A 22,221-nucleotide genomic window follows, 5' to 3' on the forward strand; every position below is an offset into this window, starting at 1 on the left:
TTAAGAATCTCTTCAGAGTAATTTCAAAAGAAGCAGAAAAATGAAGGCTAGACAGTATAGAATAAGGCCTGCCTTGCAAACAGTCTTCCCCACTTAAATATCTTGTATCATGTTTGGTTGTTTCCTACATTGCCAAAAGTGATAAATGAGCACTGAACATAAATGATACAAAATGAAAGACAATTATTAAGTAATGATGTTATAGATTATTAAAATATTTTGTAACAATATACCAGAATTTACTGTTATTGTATAAGAGAGTCCTCCATATGAAAATTTAACTTGTATTCATCCTGACTTCTTACTACTTACTTACTTACTGTATCCCATAACTGTAAGGGTCTTATATATCACATGAGCTACTAGAGTTTGTTTTTTGCTACATCAAAAAGAAACATTGTCTTACAGATATCGTATGATTAAATAAGATATTCTTAAAGAGTAATAAAAAGGGTAGTATTTTTTATCACCTTACACATTTTATAATGTAAAATATAGGTATTTTGTCAAAATAAATAGAATTTAATCAATATAAATAAAGCTAAATAATGCTTTATTTGATAATTTTAAACATTAAAAAATGTAAACAAAATGATTGTTTTAAGTTTCTAGATTAGTTGTTATACCCCTATGGTATAGAAGTTAAAGTTAAAAAACATCTAATAAATTTAAAAATAAATTTCTTTTGACTTTAGAAAATTTAAATATACTTTGATAATATTGCTGCACTCTCTAAAAAAATGATCAATTTGCTAGCCCAAGAAAATTTCAATGCAGAATTCATATAGATTAATAAAGCCTGTATAATAAATTATAATGAGCATGGAGAGTTAGCTCAAGATTTAAAGTGTTTGTCTTACATGTGACCTCAGCCATGTATGATCTTCTGAACTCCAAGAGTTATCCCTGAGCACAGAGCCAAGAATAACCCCTAAGTACAGTCAAGTGTAAAGCATAATTCTAGATGTTCTTTATTTTTAAATTAGATAAATTTAATAATACTATTATTTTATAATAAAAACTGTGACCTGAGATGCTATTTGGACATTTGTTTTACATATTCCCAGACTAATATTCATGCATTTAAAATATATTGAATATTTTATTGCTCTAATATGCAAAGTTTTGTAAAACATTACATTAGGTTACAGTAATAAAAGAATACACAAAATTAATCTTTCATCAATAAAAGTATGCTTAAACCATATTAAAGTGGGGCTGGAGCAGTGGCGCAAGAGGTAAGGCTTTGCCTTGCGTATGGTAACCTAAGATAAACCTTGGTTCAATCCCCCAATGTTCCATATGGTCCTCAAAGCCAGAATTGATTTCTGAGCGCAAAGCCAGGAATAACCCCTGAGTGTTACCAGTGTGGCCCCTCCCAAAAAGAAAATATATTAGTCATTCAAATATAATTAATTTTTTTAATTTAAATATTAGAAATATTAGATTTTTTAAGCTCACATGAGTTATTTTAATACATCACCCTATATGATATTTATACATTTCTCTAAGATGTTTACAATATCTGCCTACTACTACTACTACTATAAACCAAGGATTTGTTGATTCTCTATTCAATCATAAAATATAAATATATTTCTCTAAATGTTCTTTTATATACTTAAATAAGTATACAACTTCTTTGATTATTTACCTCATTTACTTTTTTCTTGTGGAGTGAATCATATATTATCAGCATACATGAGCATTGCTACTCATATTACGTAGTATATTTACCTCTTTAATTGGCTTTTACATAGCTACTGATATCAATAGGATAAAAATAGTTCAGCCTAATTTAAATGTGATATAAAATACAAAAAATCAAACTTAATAAAAAAAACCCTATAACACAAGCTTAAATAATACCTGTTTAGCCATATTTTGATATTGATTTCTATTGTTTTTAGCTTCAAAGTAAATGATATATTTATTATAAAGTATTATGTTCCATAAAAATATTACAAAAAATGCAGTAATATTTTCTTTATATTGTAAATTATATTTTGTCAAAATATTAATTACATCATTTAAATTTACCAACAATAAAGAAACAAAAAAGTAAAACATAAGACATAACACTAATGTTCCAATTTAATTCTGCTTAGTATAGTCAACTTGTAAGTAACTTGTTCAAAGAAACTGGATTTTAAAAGATCAAAATTATTATATGCCACTAATAACTCGTACTTGGCTATTATTCCCTCCAGGCTATTTCAGAGACATGTACAATTTTTCTTAAATATTTTATGTGTTCCTTAGTAACTTATTAATTTGCTTCCAAATTTCTATTGATATATTTTCAGTTGTGAATTTTTACTTTGCCACATGTTATTTTATAGGGTTTTTATTTTTTATTTAACTTAAATATTCAAAAATATCACAATAGGTTATGAAAGATAATTTAGATATATATGAAATATATTTATGAAATATAAAAAGCATCTAATTTATGGCCGAGAGACAGTACAGGAAGGAGGACATTTACCTTGAACTGGGCCAACCCTTGTTTGGTCTCTGAGTCTTGCCAGGAGTGGTTCTTGATTGCAGAGCCAGGAGTAAGCCCTGAGTATCACCTGATGTGACCCCAAAGCAAAACAAAAATAAAGGATAAAAGTTAAAAAAAAGCATACCTTCAACTATGGTAAATTTGTGACAGATTCAAACTAAATACAAGTGTAAAAACAAGTGTATAGCTAAGTTACATGTAAATTTATTAGTCAATTTTAAGAGAAGTTCTGACGAATGTGTAAGGTATATAATTAGGAATGTTTTTTATTGTGATAAATTAATATTTATCTACAATTATAATTATATATTAATCTGTTATTTGAGAATTATAGAACCTTTTCAACATAGATTATAGAATATATTGTATAATAATGTTTCATTGTATCAAGGTAATATTACAGTAGTTTACTAGAAATGACATTATTATCATCATTAATTTTGTTCAGATATAAGTTGCATTTTAAAAAGCAATAATTTAGGACCAGTGTGGTAGGTGGTAGGGCATTTGCCTTACATACGACTGACCCAAAACAGTCTGGGTTCGGTCCTCTGCATCTCATAACGTCCCCCAAGTCAGGAGCAGTTTCTGAGAGCAGAGCCAGGAGTAACCCCTGAGCACTGCCAAGTGTGGCAAAAAAAAAATATATTAAAAAAAGGCAAGATTTGTAATCACTAATAACATTTATGAAGACATTAAAAGGACGTATTAGTTATTTTAAAAGCAGTTCAGCATCAGAGATTTCAAATTATGTTACTCCCCTTTCAAATACTATGTTTTATCTAAATAGTATACATTAATATTTCAAACATCTATTTTCTTTTTATATTTGAGTCAAATTAAACATATATTTAGAGTTATATCATTAATCATGTAATTATTTAAAGAGGTATAATGTGGTCATTTTTACTATTCAAAAGGAAGAGTTAGATATTGACAATAATTTTTTTTTTTGGTTTTTGGGTCACTCCGGGTGGTCTCAGGGGTTACTCCTGACTGTCTGCTCAGAAATAGCTCCTGGCAGGCACGGGGGACCATATGGGACACCGGGATTCGAACCAACCACCTTTGGTCCTGGATCGGCTGCTTGCAAGGCAAACACCACTGTGCTATCTCTCCGGGCCCAGATATTGACAATATTTAACCAAGTAAACAGCTCATATGCATTTCTACCACATTGTGCCTTGTATTTATAAACAAAATGAAACAACAAAGAAGCAAAATAAAATGAAACAACAAAGGAACAAGTAACTCTCAGTTTGTATATTTAAACCAAATCTTTTAGGTAATGTTAAAGTTTTAGGTAATGTTAAAATTCTGGAAGCCAGAACTAATTCTGTTGGCCTTGCCATGGCCAACCATAATTTGCCCCTGGCACCACAAATGGTCCACAGTGCCCCATCAAGAATGATTCTGAGTACTTCTGGGTGTCTTCCACCTCCCAAAATACCCCAACTTCTTCAGGTTATTTTTCCTCCTTTATAATTTTCTCTTTGCATCTTTATTTTCCTATTTCTTGTTGCTCTTCCTTTTACATTCTTTTTTTTCTTACTCTTTCAAAATGTTCATTGAGCACTTACATGTACAACTTTTTGCAGTTATTGAATATCAGATATTGCATACAAATAAGTTGTCTGTGCTTCATTAAATTGATCTCAAAGTGGGGATAAAAATGTTAAATAACTCTCTGATTGTAGAAGACAATGTATGTAAATTTAAAGCGTTATGATTGTGATATGTGAATTGTTACTTTAATTTAGATGATCAGGAAAGATCTCTTTAAAGTGAAATTTTACAAGAAGACTTGAACAATTTCTAAGGGCTTTCAGGAGGCAGCCCTGTAAAGACAAAGAACAAGGCTTATCAGACAGGGATGGTGGTGATGCTTAAAATATCTTGAATATTACTTGATTAAAAATAAAATATATTCCAGTATATCAGATGAACATTGAATAAGGAGTCATAGAGATGAGCTAGCTGAAGAGCAGAAAGCAGTTACTTTCAGACAAAAGGCAAGTTTTGTCAATTTGAAAGAAATAGGACATCCCTAGTAGAATTTAGCAGAAATGTATATCATTTAATGTACTGTTTAAAAGGTACATGTTACTTATAATATGAAAGAAATTTTATGAAAATGTTTTCAGAAGATATAATAATAAAAAGTACAGAAACGTGTGTGCAGGATAGAAACTTAGTCACAATCTTACACTAAGCTTCCCAAAGATCACTTATAGAGCAAATCACAGAGCAGTCTTATTTAAATACAAATAATGGTTTTACGTGAGACTGTGTTCTCTGGCCATCTTTGAAGACAACGAGTGATGCTGATATAAAGGAAAGCAAGAATTTACATGAGAGTGCTTATCATGAATAGAGAACAATGTACATTGAAGGCATAGGACTTTATCTTCATGATATCTCCAAAAGACCCAACACTAGGTTTGTGAGCTTTCTCAGTACGCAATAGAAGCTGAACTTAAATTCTATCTGGAGGTTATCTGGAGATAATCATCGAAAATTCACTAGAATTTGGGGGATATTTTAGGACAGAGAATTTTTCTGGATCAACCTTAATGACAATAATTAAGTCTGTCAAACTCTAAGAATGATTGACCTGAACATTGGTTGTGCTTTAACGAGTGAGATCAGTGAGTGAATGAAAAAATCATGAAATCTCTACCAAGTTGGAGCTGTATGCACGTAGTACGTTACCTCTTAAATTCTCTAAGGTTAAATGAATTTTATTTATTTTTATTTTTTTCTGCACGGCCTGTGATACTTAGGGGTTACTCCTGGCTATGCGCTCAAAAATAGCTCCTGGCTTGGGGAACCATATGGAACGCCGGAGGATCGAACCTTGGTCTGTCCTAGTCTAGAGTGTGCAAGCCTTACCGTACGCCACCGCTCCGGACCAGAAATGAATTTTATTTTAAACGCAGTAACAGCAAACAGAAAAGAAAAAAGGGGGGAGAAGTTGATCCCTTTTAGTTACAGTTTTAGATTCCTTAAAGGCTTACTGATTAAATGGAAAGAAATAAATCAGTAAGGTACCAAAATAAACTAATTAGAATTATTATAAGTTAGCATGATCTCTCATTTTATATATGTAGTTGAAATGAATTTTCCTGCTTCGATTTCTGGATCAGACTTTATGAAAATAATTAATATCCTGATTTTTATAAATGTTTGTATGGGTAAAACACATTGGAGAATTGATAACATTTAAATATTATCTGTTAGATAAGGATATTGTAAGTTTCCATTTATTAAATTAAAGCTTAAAATAATTAATTCAGTTTGAAAATGACAAAAGTACCTATTTAATAAATAAGGGTGGTAAATATTTAGGTAGGCTCACTGTTTATAAATATTGATTGCTGCATATTGATGCCTTTCCATTTTGAAATTGTGCTTTTTTCTATTTATATTATAAAAACTGTTGATATTAGCAGTAATTTAAAAGTGCAATATCCAGAAATGTTCAATTTATTACTTAAATACATAATTATTTGTTGAACACTATCATTTTCTCTCACATTTCATGTTTCATCGTGTTTATGAAATTAAAAATGTTATTCATAACAGTAATAAATTGTTGTAGCTTTAATTTACATTTTCTTAAAAATGCTTTGGGGTAAAAAGATAGAAAAAATGAAATGTTAGAATTTACTTGAAAATAGATTTAAGAATTTTTAAATAGGTAGACTTTTTATAAAAGTAATAGATTATATTAACTTGGAAAGTGTGAGGATTCTTATGATATTATTAAGCAATGTAAATTCAGTATTTTTAAAATGAAAATTTGCAAGTAACCATTTTAACCTTTTTCAATGTCACTTCATAAACCATGGTTTTGATTAAACATACAGTACACACTAAGAACTTCTGATGACCCAATATTTTAGTTTGTCATTGAATTGGCCTTAGGGACACTTCCACTTTTCACATGAAAACATATCAATTAATCCCTGACATTTACCTTTGATTTCATATTTAATTTTACCAGTGATCTTAAGTAGTTATGGTTAAAGATTATTTAACATGCACATTTACAAAAAAAATGTATAGTGGGTTACAAGGGAAGAGAATATTTAAAAGAAAAGTCTTACCTTTAAATATAAGTGATAATGATTAATATGAGTGTGACAGATTTTCCAGAGCTTTTTTTTTTTTGGTCTTTTTTTAATTTATAAATGAGATAATTACAGTAGCTGTGAGGTTGGTGGCTTTTATGTTTCTTCTTTTTTAAAATGTGTTGAATATCTAGACTTTCTATTTCTGCTCAAAGTTGGTGCCAAAACAGACACTTCTGTCTTTTAGAGTATTAAGAAAAGACCCTATGTTAGAAACATTTTTATTTTGTTCAGAAATATTTTAAAGCATTTTCGCCCCTCACTTTTTGCATGTAGTTTTCTAGAGCATATGTCTGCCTTACTGAGCACAGAGTGATATCACACAATTAAGCTTTACAATTTTAGGAAGAACAGACTGCTTCATATATGGTAGAACAGTATGATAGTAGATTTGAATACATTGTATAGAATATTTTTCTCTTCGTAACTATGTCATATGTATTCTATGTCACAGTGTTTTATTTTTATTGTGAACTCGTGCTTTTTCTTTGCTTAAAATACTATTCTATTAGTATTCCATCATCTCATAAATAGAATGGAAATATTTCTAGGTTGACTTTGTCCAGATATTTATTTCTATTTTATTATTTTTAGTTTGTTAAAATTTAGTGGCTTTCTTTAATTTTCTAGATAAAAATAATATAACCAAAGATCATTTCCTTAAAACATTACTTAATTTGAATTTCATGTAGTATTTTTTGAAATACCTTTTAAGTGTCTTTGCTCTCATGTTTAAAATAAACTGAGAGGATTTCTACAAGTGAATTCTACCTGGAAATGGCAGTAATTGTCTCTTCTCCTCAATATTCAAGTCGAATAATTAAGGTTATTCTATTTCACATGAGAGTAAAAAAAAAATGCAAGTGAGAAATATAGCATAGGCAACTAAGGCATTTTTTGCAGGCAGCTGACCAGGTTTGATCCTTTGTCCCATATGGTTCCCTGAGCACTGCCAGAAATGATTTCTGAGTTGAGAACATTATCCTGAGCATTTCTTGAAAATTGCATATAAACAAATTAACATTAAAATTTATTTTAACATGCAAATTGTAAGATGTTATTGCATGAATTTTGCATTAAAAATAAAAAATAGGATTTCCTAATCCCACCTATTATGTTTTTTTTTTTAATTTTTATTGTGACCAAAGTGCATTACAAATCTTTCACTGCATCATTTATGGTACATAGTGACAATGAATGAGGGGCATTCCCACCACCAGTGCTGTCCTTCCTCCGCCCCTATTCCCAGCATGCATTTTTCAGGATATATATAGAGATTTTTATTTGCTATACATTCAATTGTATGACTTATAGAAATAATTGGTGTTAGAATGTAAGTTTCAAATTAGAATAAAAATGTTTTATTATGTTTGAGACTTTGTGAAATCTACTTAATCCCAGCTAGAAAGATAACACAGTTCCAAGCTAGAAAGATAACACAGTTGATAGAGGACTTTTGCCTTCCATGTGGCCAGCACAGGCTTGATCCCAGGCAAATTTTTAGGCATTGGAATATTGACCCCAAGCCTAAATGTAATTTTTGATATTAAGAGCCAGAAGTAACCCCTGAATACTGTTGAGAGTTGATCCAAAACTAAAACAAACAAACACACAAAAAATCCACTTAGTCCTTCATTTTCCTATCTTTGAAAAAGAGGGGAATAAACTATTTTAAATGGACATAATAAATAAGATCATACTCGAAGAGGCTATATTTTGGACAAACACCTGTAGTCGATATGATCCTCTTCCAGAGACTTCACAAGAGAAAATATACTTTGGTAAATAAAAATCTCTGAATTTAAATATATAAAAAAAAATAAAGATGCCAGCATAGTATTTTCAACGTCTTTGGTAGAAATATTATTTCAAAGAAAATTCCTAGTTTAGTGAATATTTATATATAATTATATAAAAATTATATGCTTGCCTCCAACAATATTCATACATATTTTAAATATAAAGTATAATGAATTAATGTACAATATTCAATTTATCTCATATATATGTATATATACATTATCAATACCACTTATTATGTTTTTTCAAATATGTATATATATATATATATATATATATATATATATAACCACAGATACTCTCACCATAAACCCATAGATACACACACCAGTTTTTATTTCCTGAGAATTTTACCTTGTTTTACTTTTCAATCACAATGCCAGTAACTTGATTAATTTTTTTTAAATCACTCTTGGTAAAATATTGCTAGGAAGGAGATTAATTCTTCTAATGACAATTTTCACAATATCTTTAGCAAAAATTAATAAACCAATAATAATTAAAAATCTTTCCGTCTTTATACTTTACATATTATCGTTAGAAGTACAAACAATACTCATAGACAAAATATAAAGGATTCTGAATCAATAATATATTTATATAATAATGATAGGGAGGATTTTTTTTAATTAATGCTTATGCAGAAACCACCTGGGATCATTCTATATCACAAACGTAGTAGTTGCTACTGTGTCACCATTCCAACCCATTATAAGAAAAAGATAATGGACAACGAACTTAGTCAGTCAGGCTGACATATGAGGAATAGAAATTTCAGTTATAAGTATTTATTTCAGTCAGAAAAAAATCATGCAGGATCTGGCAGAATAATTGAGATATTAGTCTCCTATTTCACTGATGCCTCCTGAAGGAATTCTTCAGAGAAAAGAGGAGCCTATATATAATCCAGTGTTCATAAGCTTAAATATTCTTTGAAACTTTCAAAGATATTATTAAGTTACACATTCAATAATACCTAGAAGTAGTTCTTATTTTTATTGTGACTTTTAAGAAATGTCTTAGTTGATGTCAGTGTTAGTGCGATGTCAGAGTTTGGAGAGATCTATTCTTATTCACCTTCTACAGTGTATGGATATAAAAAGGCAAATACACAAACTTATATGGAATCTTTATGATGAGTACTATGCTGTATTAAATGTTCCATTTATCTACATAAACTTATGTTATTTACAACTATTACAAATCATCTTCAATAGTACCAGGTGGTGAAATGAAGGCTCCTATAATACTTGTATAAAATATAATCAGAAATGAGAGGAATAAAAAAATATTGGAAATATTGGAAAATAAATGAATATTTTTTGGAATTTTTGATATTTAAAATTTAAAATGCTTGCTATATTAATATTCCTTACACATAATATTGTATTAATTTTGTACTTAATATCATTGTTTGATGTAATTCTATTAGTTGATTATTTTTAAATAATAGAAGACAATATAGTGTACATTGAATATAAAATATATATGTAACTATATCATTTTCTTTATTTTTTCTTTTTATGGGTCACACACATATAATTTTCTTTTGAATGAATTAGATGTTATATCTTATGTATCATCTAAATGTTGCAATTCTCGTGAATAATTAGAAAACAAGGCATAAAATTGGTATAACAATAAACCAAAAGGAGATTTTGATTGAAATTTATAATTAAAAACAAAATAGATCTATAGAAATAAATGAATTATCATTGTATTAATGTAAAACTAAAAATATTAAAATAAGTTAGTCAATTTGAATTGTCAAAACCCTAGAGTTGGAAATAAAGTTTCAGAAAACCAGATAAAATATAGGGGCCAGAGTAGTGGTGCAGTGGTAGGGCGTTTGCCTTGCACAAAGATGCCCTAGGATAGACTTGAGTTTGATCCCCCAGTGTCCCATAAAGTTCCCCGAGCCAGGAGCTATTTCTGAGTGCATAACCAGGAGTAACCTTTGAGCATCACCAGGGTGGCCCAAAATTAAAAAAATAAAATTAAAAAGAAAAGGTAAAATGTATTGGTGAGACTTATTAATGGTAACTTCTCATATGGTGACTTTTATTTCGCTCATCAAAGCCCATCATATAACTTCAAAAATTTAAATATCCCAGATTTTTCTAATTTTCTGACATTTTGCAGCACATTCTGTTAAGCATATTACATCATCAAGCATTGTGGATGCATTTGCTGCTATCTACATAAATCTTCTATGTTCTTGAATTTTTTTCAATTTCTTTGGAGCAAAGAAAGCGCATATACAAATTTTAGAGTATGTAACTAATAATTGTGTGATTTTTTAGTTACTAGTTCATCTACAATCTCTCTAATAAAAAGTTAAGAGCAACCAAAAATTTCTAAACTATATTTAATTAATTTTCATATATATAACTTATTTTACAATAAGTACAATACAGTTTATCAAGTTAAAAATGGGCATTTATTTTACAGACTATATTGGTCATAAAATAACATTTGTAAGATTGAGCTTAGGCCCATCTTTTTATAACAACAAGGCACTATAGTGCCATGATTTTTATTCAAATGTATTATTGGGTCTGTTACAAGAACAACTAAAATATTTTACTTATAAATGGTTAACAAAATAGCATTCTTTTATATTTAGCTAATTTTTTTTAATTTCTGCAAAAGCTATTTTTTTTTGCAAAAGCTATTTTTGGCCAAAAGATTTGTTAGACTTTCAACTTTTTATAAATAAGGAAGTTGAAGTTATAAATGCATATAAAATAAATTATATATTTCGTGTAGAATCATATGTAGTTATACATACATAACAGAAAATAGTTGGAGATATTATTTCACTTAATTTCAATAGCCTAATAAGCTGGATCGGGAAATTATCACCATGTATATAAATACTAACAATGGCTTTTAGCACATACTACATGTGCCAACTCCTGGAACATAAAATAGATTTTAAGCATAGTGTAAAATAAATAATGTAGATTTTCTTTCAACTAAAATGTTGGCCTCATACAAATTTTATTTTTAACATTCCATATGTGAGAGTAAGTGCTAGACACAAACAAGTTGGATAACATGAATAGAAGTTTAGGAATGTAAAAAATAGAAAGGGCAAACTATAGTACTTTTATTTAGTGATGCAAATAAAATGAATTAATTTTAATTTTTATAGAAGCTACACATCTGGTGCTAGAATATTCTCTCAACAATGTTAGCTGCTCTGTTTTGCACTAGTCTGCGTAATTTAGATTTTCAGTGCTAGGGATGGGACCAGGGACATCAAACAGAGAGGTATATATGATCCTCCTCTTTCCCCAGGTTTGATTTGTGAGGATAGAATTAGGCGTAATTAATGAGCTCTAGCTGATGTGTGCAAAATAATAATCAACCAAACAAGCAAAAAACAATAGTTAAATGTTCAAACATCTAAAATTAAATGTGTCATTTACATGCAAATTTTAATTTTGTAATTTTAGTAAGATTAATTAATATTTCCATATATGCATTGTATACATAAATGTGATGTATATACAGTAATACTAATATATGTGTATGCAATAATATATACTATACTAATTACATAAATTAATTTTGTGCTTTATTATTACTTTTACTAAATAATTTAGAATTAGAAAATAATTGCTGCACATCTCTTAATCATTAGCAAATTGGATGTACTGACAGGTATTAAGCAATTTTTTCAGAAAGTTATATCCAGTGGAAAGTCCTTCATTATATATTATAAAGCAAACATCTGCTCAGTACTACAAAACTCTTGCTCTGACGTCAGTGTAGTATATGGTTATATATTCTGACTGATTTGGAAGGGTAATTAGAACCCTCCAAACTAAACATATTCTGAAAAGTGTTTTATTCCTTTAGTAAAGTATAAACAAAATCTTAGTTTTAGATCTGCATTATGGAGCCATTACTTGCACACACATAAGTAAGACTTATTCATTGAAAATAGGTGTTTTTAAAATCACTTTTTATTTCTTGAGAGAGCAAGGATGCCAGTTCATTAGATTTTCATCTTCACTTTTGGTCAAAATTATACTATTTAACAGTTACAGGTGGGGGAGTGGAGTTATAGCACAGAGAGTCAGGCATTTGCCTTGCACAACGCCAACCCAAAACAGACCTGAGTTTAATCCCTGACATCCCATACAATCCCCTGAGTCTTCCAGGAGTGATTTCTGAGTGCAGAGACAGAAGTAACTCCTGAGTGTTGCCAGGTGTGGCCCAAACCCCCCGCCCCTCAAAAAAAACGTAAGGCTAGGGAGCTGGCCTTGCATGTGGCTGTCCCAATTATAATCCCTGAAACCTGTACATTCCCCAAACCCACCAGGAGTAATCTCTGAATTCAGAGATAGGAGAAAGCTCCAGTACATCAAGGTGTCACTCAAACCCCATTTTTGAGAGAAAAATAAAAGTATGAATTTTACAATTACCACTGCAGTTTTGAGTCACAGAATAGCATCTAGTTTTCTGAACACTGAACTCTGAGTACAAAGGCAGGTAGGTGTAAGCCTTAAGTACCACTGGGGGTGACAGAATGAATGAATAAATGAATGAATGAATGTAAATTAATACATCACTCAGAAATAAGATTAGTAAAAACACTTGTTTCACATTTATGGACTAAGAACACAAAATCACAAATTACAATACTATACCCTCACAAAAAATGTACTATATTTTTAGTACTACTTCAGCATAAAAAGTCTAATAATGTGGTTGTTGATGTATATTCTGTAAAAGCATAAATCAGCCTGGTTTTATAGTGGTATGTTCTTTTGCTCAAAATCAAATAAATAATCACACACTATCTTTGATATGAAATTAAAATAGTTCTGTTAGTAAAAGAAATATAAGATTATAATTGAAATTATATTGAGGTATATATTTGAAATATATATTGAAATTATATTGAGGTATCAAACATGGGTAGAAGACAGAGTAAAGAACTAGTCATGTTTGAAAATTTAAACTGAACCAAAAAGAAACAAAATTCAATAAATAAATAAAATAAAATTGGGTTTCTTAAAATAAATTATTTTATTTTCAAAGGCATCTTCATAATTTCATTATACCACCGATATGCTCTCCACCTACTATCACTTAAAAATCAGGTTTTATCAAAACAAATGTCCTTGGGATAATAAAGTTAGAATATTCATTAATTTACTATTTACAATGGTACTGAAATGTAAATAGAAAATGCAAATAATTTAGTGATATTGCTTTTCATATATAACACCATTTTGCACTAAGTATCCATTCAAATTCAAGGCAAATTATAGCTAATTGGAAATGTTATATTTTCTTATTTAAAGTTAAATATTTTGTTAAAATTTAAAATTATCACTAGTATTTGTGTTGGAATTAAATATTATTTTAAATAATGATTATGTGACCTTTACAAATATCATATAAGCCTATTATTTTTCATATTATTGGTCTGCCATAAAAGTTCTACATAAATAATATATTTTCCAATATCAACTCTTTTTTGAATACTCTTTATTAGACCTATAAATGGTCAGTTTTTTTTACTATCAAATATATTGACTGGTCTAGAGAGTTACTACAGAGGTAATGCAGCTTATCTTGCATGATGTTGATCTGACTTAATTCCGGGAACCACATTCATGATGCTGATCTCACTTAATTCCGGGAACCACATTGCTCTCATGACTAGGAATAGTAAACCTAACCCTTGAGCACGGAGATAGTCCCTGAGTACTGCCAGCATCATTCGACTGCTTTTGAACAGTAAAGGTAAAACCCACCAACCAACACAACATCAAATTTCTTGAAACTCATTTTTCACCACTTTAGTATTATATTAGTAATATTATCCCAACTACTAATGATAGTATTAATATTACTATAATTAGTAATAGTATTTCAACCATCAAACATACATATACATGCATACACATACATATAAAATAGTGTCTGCTTCACAACTAAGGCCAAAGAGATAGCACAGTGGTAAGGCACTTAGCTTACCTGACATGTGGCCAAGACAGGATGGACCCAGGTTGGAATACTGGCATTCTATACGGTCCCCCAAGCCTGCCAGGAGTGAATTCTGAGCTAAGGGCCAGGAGTCTCTAACCTCTGAGCACAGCTGGGTGTAACCCAAAAACCAAACCTCCCCCCCAAAAAACAAAAAAACTAAGCCCATTATATATGTTTTTCTGGCTGTTTTAAACAAGAATTATAGTTCAAACAATGTTATATAATTACTATTTATTATTTAAGTTGAATAAACTTAATATTAAACATAATTTTTGTAAATTTCGAAAATTATCTCATTATTTAAATAGACTTTGAAGGAACAATATGAAAATATTATTGTTAAATTTTTATTGTAATTGAAAACAACTTTAAAGATTACAGAAATAAAATGGTTTGCCTAGCAATAAAGAATTACAAAATAATTAAGAGGGATTTGTTGTTGAATAAATATATTTTATTATGACAGACATTTATATAACATGAGTATTTCTGTTAAGTTAAAGAAAAAGACATGAATCAAAACTAATAATCCCCCCAAAAAAGAACAAAAATTAACATTTAAAAATCAAAGAAAAAATGTGTTTATATTTGTCTTGCATATAATGCTTCCTAAATTATTGAAGAGTTTTAAGAATTTAAGATGTCTCAGCTTATTAAAATACTGCTTTTAAATTTTATTTTTGTCAATTTCTCCCTTTCATTTTTTTCTTAAAGAGCCTACTAACAAAAGTTCTTTTTTCAACTGAGCCATATTTTACAACATTGAATTTATTTTTTTAATAATGCAATCACCAAGAATATCACATGAGTCAAATACTCCTCCTGTCTCTTTAAAGTATTGGGACAAATGACATTTTTAAGTAATTTAAAATAATTTAAATAATTTTAGGTACAAAAGAGAATAACAAGGTTTTACTTTGTATCCCTGTGATAAAATTAATTTATATAATAATCACTTAAATATCTATGTTGTAAATAAATATAGGTTCATTTTATAAATTAAATGCAGCTAACATGAGCAATGCAATGCTTGGTATCATGGATTACATAGATATCACATATTTATATCTTGAAATAATAAACGTATATTTTAGACAAACATGTGAAGTTAAAAGTTTTAATTATAGGTTTGCAATTATATTTTGCATGTTTGTATTTGAAAAATAATTATTATAAGGAGTGGGATATGCCTTTTCTATTTAATTATAAAAATATCTTTGCTGATCCTTAAGCATATTTTGATTTTTTAAATTTATTTTTGTATTATATACCACTCACTCCATTTTATCTCTAATAATGTATAGACACCTTTTCTTTAATTTCTTACAACTATACTATATTCATTGCACTAATTCTATACTTTTGAAACCATGTATATTTTTATGCAGTTTCAATAGACAAATATATTCTAAAATAAATATAGTTACTTTAAATCCAGTCAAATAAAACTATTTGGATTGAGGCAATATCTTTTTAGACTATTTTCCTTTTGTCACTCAACCAAATATAATCTAATTTACATATAAGCATATTAAATAAATGTTCATTCCTTTGCATTCAAATATACATAATTCATTTTTGTTTTATTCCTTAAATAAAGTATAAAATTAATTCTTGCTTCATGGAGATTTTTTTGCAATTTTCTTCTTTGAGCATATATTTTTAATTTATGTTTCTGAATCCATTAAGAAATTTAGATAAATCATCTGTATTCTTATATATAAAACATTTTCTTAAAATATGTCAAATGCTTATAACAGGTATGTATATGTATGGTGGGATTCAAATATAAAATTATTGCTTGGATTGGGAGATACAGATCTATGTCTAAGTTACAAAATGAAAACTTGTTAAAATGATTTCTTCATAGCAGGCAATACTACAAAGATTATAATTAAATTTAGAGCAGTTGAACACTTTAGTTATCAACTAAACTTTAGTTATCAACACTATGGTGGTTTGTAGAAGAGAATTACAACATGATTATTGGTTGAGAGTGCTATAAAAATTCTAACATTGCAAATAAAGATTTGCAATGAAGCTCAGAATGATGAAATGATGGTTGAAACGTACAGGTTTGGTCTCTCCTTATCTATCCGTGCCAGATTCTTATAAAAGAAGTTTGAAGTGAAAAGGCAGATTCCTGTCGAATATCACAAAACTCCCACTAAGAACCTGTTCATTGATATCTAGCCCCAATGACCATTTTCCAGAAATAAAAAGGCATTGTGTGTACTGAAGAATCATAACTCTATAGACTAAGATCAACAGATCTTTTTGAGACCCTTTAAATTGTGTACGCATTCGTAAGAAAAGCAGCTTTAAACATTTCAAGACTGGAGCTAGAGAGATAGCATGGAGGTAAGGCGTTTGCCTTACATACAGAAGGTCGGTAGTTCAAATCCCGGCATCCCCCAAGCCTGCCACGGGTGATTTCTGAGTGTAGAGCCAGGAGAACCCTGCCAGGTGTGACCCAAGAAAAAAATTTTTTTCAAGACTAAAAATAGCATTAAAAATCTGATTGGGTGCTGGAGAGATAGCATGAGGTAAGGCGTTTGCCTTGCATGCAGAAGGTTGGTGGTTCAAATCCTGGCATCCCATATGGTTCCCCGAGCCTGCCAGGAGGAGATTTCTGAGCTTAGAGCCAGGAGTAACCCCTGAACACTGCCGGGTGTGACCCAAAAACAAACAAACAAACAAAAATCTTATTGGACAAAATAATCATTCAAAATCACTGAAATGGCAATTTAAGTCAGTTACTTGGGGGTGGGATAGGTGGAAGGAATCAACCAGGCATGCTTATGTTTTTTCTGCTTCTGTTCTATGGGATGACCCTCAGTGGAGTCTCTAGGAATCATATGGAATGCTGGGGTGCAGTATAGATACAAGGCCTTGCACTCTTTCTGTCGCTATGGCACCTGGAAAATATTTTTTTCTTTATTCTCCTTCACTTTTTTCTTTTTTGGTTTTTGGACCACACCGATGACACTCAGGGCTTACTCCTGGCTATGTGCTCAGAAAGTGCTCCTGGCTTGGGTCACCATATGGAATGCTGGGTATCAACCACAGTCCTTTCTAGGACAGCTCGGGCAAGGCAGATGCCTTACCCCTTGTGCCATCGCTCCAGCCCCTATTCTCCTTCACTTTTTAAACAAAATCTAATTTCTTAATGTTAACGCTCATACTTACTAAAATATAGAGAATAAATATAAAATACAATGTATATTTGTGCTTAACTATAATAAAAGTTTAATATGCCTCTTGCTCTGTTTTTACCTAATTTATTTTTAATGACATAATTTAGTTCTATTGAACAAAACTTGCTTGAAAGGTGGGAAGGGAGAAAATGGGAAATATGTGTTCAAAAGAAAAGACACTTACTGGAGCACAGTGAGTAGGGCGCTGGCCTTCCATACGGCCGTTTCAGTTGGGTCCTAGATATCCTATTTGGACCCCCGAGTATCACAAGGAGTAATTCCTGAGTGCAAAGCCAGGAATAAACTGTGCCCAAACACTAAGAGAGAAAGAACAGAGACTTCTTGCGATATAATACATGAAAAAGCCATTATGTAACTTTAGAGGAAAATTATATTCCCATATATTATTAAGTCAGATCACATATCAATTCCTTTTCTTTCTTTTTTCTTTGGGGTGGGGTCGGGTTTGGGGCCATACCCAGTACCACTTGGGTTACTTCTGCCTCTGCTCTCAGAAATCACTCCTGGCAGTTTCGGGGGGAGATATGCTATCCCAGGGATTGAAACCAGGTTGGCCTAGAACAAGATAAATGTCCTACCTGCTGTGGTATCTCTTCAGCCCTTTATAGTCTTTCTTTTATTTGGTCATATAACTTTTTATTGGGGTATTTTTGATTAATAAATTTTCTTTTCACTTGTTCAAATTTTAAATAGTTTGAATTATTCTTTTTTTTTTTTTTTTGGTTTTTCGGGCCACACCCTTTTGATGCTCAGGGGTTACTCCTGGCTATGCGCTCAGAAATTGCCCCTGGCTTGGGGGGACCATATGGAATGCCGGGATTGAGCCACGGTCGCAGACACCTTACCTCTAGCGCCACCTTGCCGGCCCCAATAGTTTGAATTATTATTGATAACATTAGAAATTTCTTGGCTCATTAGTTATACAAATATATCCTTCAAAAAATATTGTTTTCTTTAACTTTGTTATATTAGAAAGCATTCAATGTTTCAAGTTAATACATTAATTATAATTAAATAAATATAAAGGAAATATTTATATTAATTTTGGTATAATACAAAATAAAATTCACCAATCTTAGGATATTGATAATATAAAAATAGAACATAATTTTACCGTTATTTTATAGTAATACAGTGATAAACTTTCAAGTATGACGATTATGGACTGTATCATAATGAAATGGTAAAAATATTGCATTTTAATTTTTAATCTTGCCTTTGTATTAAATATTTGCTAATATTTCAAATAGGCTAAATGATCTACTATATCATTATGCTCAAATGTTTATTAAATTAAACAATTGTATCGATCAGAAAGTTTCATTCCATAAAACTTAAAAAACTCTAGTAATTTATAATAGTGAAAAACTCAATAGTTTAACATATAAACTTGAATAATATTTTTAAAATTTCTAATTGCATGCTGAATTCTCCCCTATGGAACAAAAATCCTTCTATACTGCTTACTGTTTTACTATATAGTAATCATAATTTTCTTTTATTCTTTTTTTCTCTTCTGGATTACCCATTATTAGACTTTTGACAGTAATTTTTTTTAACTTGCATAATTCCATGCTAACAACATTTGTTAACTTGAAATTCATTTTAAAATTGTATTTCCTGATACATGTTTTTGTTTGTTTTCTTAACTAGTGAAAAAGGCCATAGATTTTAAATCTAGAGGATTTAAATTGTTTCCAGGGAAAGACACCAGCAACAAGTTTTCTATCTGTGAGTGTACTCCATTATTTTTGTTACTTTTTCTAGTGCAAGAGTGAAGTCCGTGGTGTCTGTGTTGTTTGTGTGTGTTTTTTTTATCAAAATATTTGTTATTGACCAAATTAACTGAATTAATATCTATAGAATGTGCATGATTTTTATTCAATAGATTCTTTGAATTAAATGTATATTGGGTTACTTGACTAACGTGGTGAGCTCCCAAGCTCAGATTGTTTCTGCTAAAAGTTATTACTTTTCTCAAACTTCCAACAAAGCAAAGCCACTTTTTTGACCTTAAATCTGGGTGCCACTCCAATCTTGATGGGGAAGAAATGCTAAAATTACTTATAGATAGTTGTTGCCTCTTTTATGATTTGTACTCTTAAAATAAATATTTAACATAATTTAAATAAAAAATATTAGAAGTTTTTCAACCAAAAATTTGTATGTATATAGATAGAAAGCATATTTCCAAATGTTTTAAATATATAGTCATTTGACCATTCTTTAAGGTTTATGAAGTGACTTGAAATATGCATTTACTCTGTTATCCTAGTAAACTTTTTCTACTATCTGGAATTTAAATCCCTGAACTCAGCCAACTTGTATCACTTTTGGTCCCCAACCCTCTGGTCCCAGGCACCACAACTAGGAAGACATACAAAACGAACAAGTTAACAAAACAGTAAAAAAAAATCACTGAAATAGATCATTCATTTGCATTACCTTTTAAGATAATACATTTATGTACATTTATGTACAACATATAATTTTTAAGAAACATGTATTTTATATAAATCAATAGCAGTTTCTCAATATTGCTTGCTTTTATTCACACAGATTATTGCTCTTTATGTGTGTGGAGGAAATGTCATATCTGATATGTATTCAGGGGTCATTCCTCCTAGCCAGTGGGGACCATATGTGGCACTAAGGATAGATCCCATGTTGGTCACATTGCAACACAAATGCTCTATCTTCTGTACTATCCATTCCCCCCATAGTTACATATTTTGAAAGAAATAATTCATAATGATTATATTAACATGATATATTGATATTGTGTTAATTGAACTCTACTTTTATAACATGAATTATATATATTTTTATAAGTACTGAACCAACTAATAAGCTTAGAACTTTCTTTTACATAAATTATTCATCAATGATATATCAGAAAATATTTTTTCTAAATGTGCCTTGACATATATGTTATTAAATATTTAAACTGCCATAATCTTTAACCATGATTTAATAGTTTATTAGTCTTCAGAAGTCTTAACCAAAATTAGCAACTTTCATTGTGTTGGGAATCTTTAAATTGGTCTGGGTTTCGTGTTTGGAAAAACACAAAATAATTTATTCCACAGTTTTAATACATGTTTATAGGTGCACAATTATTTTTAAGATAGTACAGTGTGTTCTAGATATTCTCTACTGATATCCCTGGATTTCCTTAATAAATATCAGTATTTTCATAGTTCTTATATGTGATGTATGATGATGAGCAGAAAGTAAATCTGACCAACAAGTGTTTATAGAGAGAAAATCCTGACTGATATGTTTCAAAATAAAAGTATATGTGCTAGGGGGCTGGAGAAATAACAGAGAAAGTAGAGCATTTGTCTTAAGATGGCTGATGCACGTTCAAGCTCCAGAATCCTATATGACTACCCAAACACCACCCCATAATAATTTCTGAATGAAGATCCAGGAATAACCATTGAACATTGCCAAATATGTTAATAAGAATAACAAAAGAAACAAAATAACAAACAAAACAAAATAAAAAATATCAACCCCACCAAAAATTAAAAACAAAAAATTAAAAATAAAATAAATTCAATTAAAACAAAACAAAAAAAAATGCATAAACAAATAACAGTTGTTAGAGCCAAAGAAAGATATAGCTTGGGGTAAGGCATTTTTGCTTGCATCATTATCCCATACCACCAGAGGTCATTTCTAAGTACAAAGCCAAAATAACCCAGAAACTCTGATAGTTGTGTTACAGCAAAAAAATTAGACAGGTAGATGATAGATAGATGATAGATAGATGATAGATAGATAGATAGATAGATAGATAGATAGATAGATAGATAGATAGATAGATAGATAGATGATGGATAGATAGATATTAAATAAAGAGATGTGTTATTTAATGATATGAAAGTGTTGACATTTATCCATAAAACCAATAAAATACTCTTATTTTGTATTATATGTAGACTTAATTTCATTTTGGTCTGATCATGCCAAATTTTCAGTTAAAATAAAATGCAGAAATTAAAATTTTTAATTTACTGTACTATAAATTTTCAAATATTAAAAATGAGTTAGATTACATTATATAGGTTATTTTTAGATAAGGATACAGTTCCAATATAATATTTTTATTAAAATGGGGAAAGCAATTTTAAAGGAATAATTTTTATCTGGTATTCATCTTTAAACTGAAAAAATAAAGCTTGTGTTCTCTAAGAAATGTTTCATTACAGGGAATCCATAATTAATCAGAATCATTAATGACATAATTATTTGCTTTGCCAAATAAATTTTTCTGACAGTAGCTCTTTCATAGTTTAACTCAGAAATAAATTAAAAGCATATTTATATAGCTACAGTTATCTTTATAGTATAGCTTTTGCTTCTTACATGAAAAAGTCAAATTATTTTTAAATTGAATGCTCAAATTCTAGCCTTTGTTCATCCCTTATTGAACATATTAAAATTATAAATGTACCTGTTTTCCTTTTAAAATGTTGACCTTCAGTGAATGACAAATCTTTCCAATATTTTTACCAGAATCATCTAGATTGTTATTGTGCAA

General features: G+C 29.8%; 1 protein-coding gene across 1 annotated transcript in view; it reads left to right on the plus strand.

The window, feature by feature from the left end:
* The window catches only part of CSMD3 (CUB and Sushi multiple domains 3), a 1,236,222-nt gene that overhangs the window by 450,249 nt on the left and 763,752 nt on the right, over window positions 1-22,221 (plus strand). The window contains exon 8 of the mRNA XM_049773958.1: window positions 19,326-19,403. Coding sequence (XP_049629915.1) covers window positions 19,326-19,403 — 78 coding nt within the window. The remainder of the gene's footprint in view (window positions 1-19,325; window positions 19,404-22,221) is intronic.

Source organism: Suncus etruscus, chromosome 5 (assembly GCF_024139225.1).
Source record: "Suncus etruscus isolate mSunEtr1 chromosome 5, mSunEtr1.pri.cur, whole genome shotgun sequence".
Classification (NCBI taxonomy): Eukaryota; Metazoa; Chordata; class Mammalia; order Eulipotyphla; family Soricidae; genus Suncus; species Suncus etruscus.